The 6,778-nt window shown below is 65.0% G+C and overlaps 1 protein-coding gene across 1 annotated transcript; it reads right to left on the bottom strand.

Moving 5' to 3' along the window:
* LOC128147657 (Krueppel-like factor 2) lies at positions 1-3,718 on the bottom strand. The gene is made up of 3 exons (XM_052800421.1): positions 3,500-3,718; positions 2,264-3,233; positions 1-1,373 (listed from the first exon to the last, which is right to left on the bottom strand). Exons 1-3 carry the CDS (start codon positions 3,590-3,592, stop codon positions 1,198-1,200), a joined length of 1,239 nt encoding a protein of 412 aa, XP_052656381.1. The 5' UTR covers positions 3,593-3,718; the 3' UTR covers positions 1-1,197.
* Between the last annotated feature and the right edge of the window lie 3,060 nt (positions 3,719-6,778).

The following is a 6,778-nucleotide window of genomic DNA, read 5'->3' as shown; positions in this document are numbered from 1 at the left end:
TTTCATGTTTACATCTTGTTTATTTATTATACAGCAGATCACAATATTTCAACAGTTTGCATATAAAGAAAAGTAACATTTCGGAGTGCGAGAGACCTAACGTGCCCAAGCAGAGAAATGTTAATTAACAATATACACAGACGGGAACAGTGCACTTCCCAAAGCCGAGACTCATCTGTGTTCCCAGCTGGAAGAAAAAAAATATATTAAAAAACAGAAACATTATATATTACTGCTTTGTTTAATTTACAACTTGCTTTGCAGAAGCTGCACATAAAAAGACTCATTTTCTTTTGAGTTTTTTCTTTTTTTCCCTCTACGAAAGTTTCAAGTATAGCAGAGACCTGGGCATTCATAGCTGGACTCACTGTCCTTTACACACTAAATTTAAAAAAAGCAGCATGGGGAAGGCAGCTGCAGCAGTACCTGGTGTCATCCTGAGGGGAAGAACAAGACAAATGAAAGCAGACGAGAGCCAGGAGAGCCATTTTAGGCTCCTGAGCAGAAAACTGTGGGAACGGCCAGGACCGGACTGCCCGGCGGGGTCCCAAGCTGGCAACGAGAGCATCCCCGCTCCCTGTGCAAGGTGATGCTGCGCTGCCAACCCCTGCCAACCTTTATAGCCACAAGACAAGGTCAGGTCCCATCTTTGCCCCATCCACTCTGGGCTTTTGGGTCAGGAGGTTTGTTCTGATGGCCACAACCGAGAAGACCAGCAACCCATTTCCCAGCACCACGACCCATGCACCCAGCAGGCACGTGTCTCCGGCCGAAGCCTGGCCAGAGTCAGCCACCACAGTCCCTGGAGCCAGGGGGGTGCCAGGATTTGTGGGGAGAAGGTCAAGCTGATACCAAATAAAAGCTCTGGGGACAGATCCCTGCTGCACCAGCCCCCCTCCACTCACCAGGTACCTGGCTGGGGGGGACCCTCCAGGCACAGGGAGCTGAGTGGTGATGCCTGGGCAGGAGCTGGAGACACTTCTTGCAGCTTTGCTCCCCATCTACGCCCCAAAGCAGCCCTTCCCCACACTCGGCTGGGCCCAGCTCTCACAGCGGGGGCAGGAGGAGAAAACTAGTTATCAACTACAAGCGGAGAGGGCTGGGAGCCCGGGCTGCTCCCCAGTGCCATCCCCAGCCCAACGCTATTTACACTGTGAGCTGGCTCCGGGGACATCAAGTCCAGCCGCAGCCCACTGCTCACATGTGCCGCTTCATGTGGAGGGCGAGGTGGTCGGAGCGGGAGAAAGCCCGCTCACAGAGGTGGCACTGGAAGGGCCGGTGCCCTGTGTGCTTGCGGTAGTGGCGGGTCAGCTCGTCGGAGCGGGCAAATTTCCAGCCACAGCCTTCCCAGGTGCAGTGGTAAGGCTTCTCGCCTGTGGAGGAGAGGGAGTGTCAGTGGGCTTGGAGGTCCCCATCCTCCCTACACCTTCACCCCTGTGCTCCCCCACCCAACACCCCTCTTTTTGAGGGGGATCCCTGACCCCCACCCTTAGGAGAGGGGAGCCCTGCTGTGTACTCGCTCCCCCCACACACCTCTGCCTGCCCCACTTTTCCTTTTGTCCCCCACCTTCCTGCCCTTCCCCACGTGCTCTGCTGTCCATGTGCCCTGCATGGGGCTCATCATTTGGGCACCCCTGCCCCCCTGCAGCACCCTTCCATGTGCCCCTGCCCCACTTCAAAATGTGGGTGCTCCCCTGCTCATCCCTGCTGTGGGGCTGCAACATGTGCCCTGTCCCAGCTCTGCTGGGGGGTCTCACCATACACGCCCATCAGCCTCCCCACTCTGTTCGGCCCCAGCCCAGGTGAGGGGCTTCTCCATGTGTCCCCAAGGCCCTGCCTCTTCAGGCACCCCTGGGCCCCGAGGCCAGCAAGCAGGGGTGTCACAGAGGTGGTCTCGGTGTGTGCCCTGGTCCGGGTGTGCCCCTGCCCGGCCCCACCACGGGGGTCCTTCTGAGCACTCCCGGGGGGATCCCCGCTGCACCCTGCCCCACACGCAGGACCCCTCCCGTGAAGCCCCATGCCGGCTGCAGGATCTCTCCGGGTGCCCCCGCCCAGCCCCACCACAGGGACCCCCCGTTGCACCCCCGGACGGACCGGGGTCTTCTCCATGCACGCCCGGTGCCGCTCCACACCCCCGGCCGGCAACCACGCTGGTGCGGGCTCGCGGGTCTCACCGTGCGCCCCGGCGCCCCACCCGGGACCCTCTGCGCATCCCCCCGCGTGGCCGCCCCCCCACCCCCCTCACCCCCCGAGGCGCCCTTACCCGTGTGGGTCCGCATGTGCGCCTTGAGGTGGGAGCTCTTGGTGTAGGTCTTGCCGCAGCCCGGGTATTCACAGTTGTGCGTGGCCGTCCGCTTGCGCGCCCAGGAGCGGCGGCCGCGCTTGGGCTTGCAGTCCTCGGGGGGGGCCCCGGCCGGGAAGTACTCCAGCACCGGCGAGTTGGGCGGCGTGACCAGCAGCCCGGGCAGCCCCGCCGGGCCCGGCCCCGGCCCCTTCAGGGGCTCCCTGAAAACACTGAAGTGTCCATGAAACTGCGGCGGCGGCTGGGGGGCGAAGTGGGGCGCGTAGCGGTGCGGGGCCACGGCGTAGTGGGGCGGCAGGTCGGCCAGGAGGTGGGGGTCGGCGCCGGGCAGCGGCTCCTCGGGGGGCCCCAGGCGGCCGTGGGCGAAGCCCGGGTAGGGCAGCGGCGGCCCCGGCACCGGTCCCGGCCCGGGACCCGGCGCCACGCGTGGCTTGTGCTCGCCGCCGCCCGGCCCCAGGTACTCGGCGGCGGCGGGCAGCCCCAGCATGCAGGCGCGCTCCTCCGGCGGCTCCTTCTTGATGCGGGGCCCGAAGGGCTGCGCGGGGTCCAGGGGCAGCGGCCGGGCCAGGGCCGGGTGGTGATGGGGGTGGTGGGGGCCGCCGGGCACCCGCAGCTCCGTGTACTCCCTCCGTTGCAGGTCGCAGGGGCCGGGCAGGTCCGGGGTGAGCAGCTCGGCCACGTAGCTGTGGCCCTGGCCCTCGGGGTAAGGCGCCGGGAACTTGCCCGGCGTGGGGTAGGAGCCGTCGCTGTCGTAGGTGGTGCCGCAGCTCTCGGGGGTCTCGGGCAGGGGGTAGTTGGGGCCGGGGCCGGGGCCGGGCGGCCCCTGCCCGCCGCTGCTGGTGTGCGCCAGGATGAAGTCCAAGTCCACGAACTTGCCCAGGTCGTCCTCCTCCCGCTTGACGGCGGCGGCGCCGTCCTGCTGCAGCATCCTCTGCGGGGAAGAGGGGCGTCAGCACCGGCGGGGCGACGGCTGCGGCGGCGCCCGCCGCTCGGGCACCGCGGTCCGCGCCTCCCGCTCGGGGCGGCGGCTCCCCCCAACCCGTCCGACGGGTCGGCACCGCGCCGGCTGCGCCGCCCCCGGGACGCCCTCCGACGGCGGGAGGGGGGGCCGCCCCCCCCCAGCCGGGCTGATCCCCAGCCCGGGACGCTCTGCCCCGTAACCCCCTCGCCGCCCCCTCCCCAGTCCCCGGCGCTTACGTGGAGCATGTCGGCGGGCCGCTCCTCCAGCGGCAGCAGGTTGGCGAAAGTGGAGATGGAGGGCAGGGTGCTCTCGTCCACGGCCACCGCCATGGCGGGCCGGGCGGGGGAACCGGGGCCGGGGCGGGCTGGGGGGAGCGCGGTGCGCGGAGCCCGGCACCGCTCCGCTCCCCGCGGCGGCGGCAACGCTGCCTCTGCGCCGCCCCGCGCCCCTAAGCTGTTAACAGCATGGCTGCGCCCCTATTGGCCCGGCCGACATTGATATTCACCGCCGCCGCCTCCCATTGGCTTTCCTGTCTCCCGAGCCACGCCCCGTTCCTGGGGCTGCCCCGGCGGGCGGGGTCGCCGGCCGCCCCTGCCCCGACGGCGCTCCGCCGCCTGCCCGCGCGGCTGGGCCGGGCCGGGTCGGGCCGGGCCGGGGCGGCGTGGCGGGGGTCTCCGCGCCCTGCCCCACGGCGGGAGAAGGGGCAGGGGTACCGGTGTGAATCGCAAAGCCCAGAGTCCCTCCTGCCCGCCCCCACGACGTGACTGGGGCAGCGGTGCCCTGGGGCCTTGCCCCACGCTGCAAGCAGGGAACAGGGCTGTAGTTCGCAGAGCCGGGGGTCCGCCGGCACCCTGCCCCGAGGGGGCAGGGGCAATGGCCGGGTCGCATGTCAGATTGTGTGGACACGAGCGGGAGCGTGCCAGGGAGGTCTGGTGTGGGCTTACAGCTGAGAGCAGGCCGGCTGGTGAGCCGGGCACAGCGCTCGCCATGGCGGACACTGAGCACGTCAGCGAGCAAAGGTGCCGTCGCAACGGGTGCTTGGGCCAGTCGGGGAGCTGGGCCTGGGTGGCTGAGCCCCGGTGCCCCCATACCACTCACTTCATGTAACAGCGCCCGTGAGGCCGCGTCCCCCCGTGCCGGTGCTGCCGGTGAGGCAATCAGCAACCCAGAGCGCACCAGCTCCCATCTGGCTGCGCGCAGGGTGCGTGTGCGAGCCGAGATAACTGCCCGGCAGACCCTGCCGGGGGGGCTGGCACCCTGCCTGCATCGCCTCATCTCTCCCCACAGCCCCTGAGGGACGTTTGTCTGCCCTGCCTGGGGACCGGTGCCGCGGCCGACCCTCCGACTGCTCTGCCATGGGGGGCACGGGCTGGCTGGCCGACGCTGCCCGCCCCACAGAGCCCCCGGGAAAGTGCTGTCCACCCGAGGGCTTCCCACGGCAGGGGATGTGAGGGGACCAGGATGTCCCACCTTGCAGGAGACACCCCGGTGCCCCACTCCGTGCTGGTGAGTCAGGACATGGCACGGAGACCCGGGGCGCTGGGCAGGCCTCCCCGGGGGGTCTCTGCCACCCTGTCCGGATCACAGCGAGACCTTCTCCACTTGGCCCCCAGCCAGCCAGTACCAGGAATGGCCCTGCTACTGTTGCGTTTGTCAAGAAGCAATGGCCCTTATCTCCTGGAGCCTCTCTCCCTGCTTTCTGGGGCTTTCCATCCCCAGATACCTTTCTAAGAACTGGGGCTGCTGCCTGTGCTATTCAGAAGCGAGGAGTCAATTTGAAAAAAAACAAATATAAACACCAAAGGTGAGGTGCGCGCACACACACGCACACGCCACTTCTGGCTCCAAAGCTACTCTACCAGTTGCTTTCATCACCGCGCTTTAATTATAAGGGTGGAGCATTGCAATAAATTATTTCAGTAATCCAGTGGAACAACAACGATTCAAGTCTTCCCCCTTTTACCAAGAATCCCTGCCCTGGTTTCCAGAGCACACACTGGGTTGCTGCCTGGGCCCCATGTGCCCAGCTGCCGGCAAGGGAGGGGGTTTATTAATGCCACCCGGCATCGAAATACACGGGCTGCAAAGCCCTTCCTCAGAAAGTCACCTCCAAAGTGACAGAGAAGCATGTGGGCATCACTCAAAATCCCTTTTACCCTGGCCCCCAGAGTAACTTAAGTCACCAGTTAATCCCATTATTTGTTTCTTGGCCAAATAATAATTAATAGCAAGGCAGTTCCTGCCCCAAACTTTTATAGATAAGTGAAAGCAGATGCCACAGGAGACAGACACTAATTCCACTTGGTTTTCTCCTTTTCCAGGCAGTTTTGGTGTCTGCACCCGTGCAGCACTGGCTTATTTTAAGAGAGGCGTCACCAGCAGATCAGGTTCATTTTTACAGCCAATATTTCTTGCAAATGTGAGATATTCCCCAGGAAACTCTTATTACTGATGCTATGGTGGGAGGGCCGGCACGGAGGGGAGCGGCACCATGCCAGGCACCACACCAACACAAGCACTGCCAGCACTGACCGCACAGGCAGCCGGGGAGGGCGGCACAGGAGGGGTTTGCCCGCTGTGAGCCGTAGGGTGGGTACGGGGGTCCCCGCTGCAGCCCTGCCCACCCGTTGGCTGCAGGAGCCTCCTCCGAGCCAAGAGGGAGGCGAGCAGGAGCAGCCGGTGCGTGCACAGCCCACTGTTGAGAGAAGCCCATTTAGGAAGCGCGGATTATCTCCCTCACCACTACAGCGGGCTATAAAGTCGCTGGCGTCCCAGGAGATCAAACAGTGGGCCAGGAGGAGAGCAAACAGAGGGTGGGAAGGGCTGTCCACCCAGGCGATGGCCGAAGAGGAAAGGGTTAACGGTTATCCCTGCTCTTGGCACATCTGGCAGCCGAGGAGCTGCCATGCCCAGTGTGATGTGCTGGAGGTGGCTCCATCAAGCCGAGAGTGTCGGCAGCCCTGCCAACACTGCCACAGCACCGCGGCACCCTCCCCACGGCACGCAGCACGCATGGGCAGGCAGGGGGGCGATGCCCCACAGCACTGCTGGAGATAGCGTTGGTGCCCACATTGCCCGGCAGTGCCCCCAGGAGACCCAGAGGAGTCCCCTACCCCACAAAACACCGGGGACTGAAAAACACCTGCTCTGCGTGCCCCCCTGTGCTCCGTCAGCTGGAGCTGGGGGCCTGAAGTGAACCCAGGGACTCCCCTTCAGGGCACCTCCAGTGCCCCGTCTCCTACGGGAACCACAGAACCCTTCCAACACCAGCCATGACATCACAGGCCAGAGAGCTTCTGCTTCAGCGGGAGGCAAAATCCGTGCCCCAAAAGCTCTGCAGGGGACCCCATGGGGAGGTGCCGTGGGGACCCACACAGGACACCCCGGGCTGCTGTGATGCTCCGGGGTTACATCCCTGGGAGGATAAAGTGGATCTGGCTGAGTTTTACTCTCTGTCCTCCCCTGGAGAAGGGTGCAGGAGCCCCCAGACCTGCCCGCACCCCCAAGTCCCCTTC

This window comes from Harpia harpyja, chromosome 11, assembly GCF_026419915.1.
Source record: "Harpia harpyja isolate bHarHar1 chromosome 11, bHarHar1 primary haplotype, whole genome shotgun sequence".
Taxonomy (NCBI): Eukaryota; Metazoa; Chordata; class Aves; order Accipitriformes; family Accipitridae; genus Harpia; species Harpia harpyja.
The sequence above is the reverse complement of the archived record's forward strand: the minus strand, read 5'-3'. Positions and strand labels throughout refer to the sequence as shown.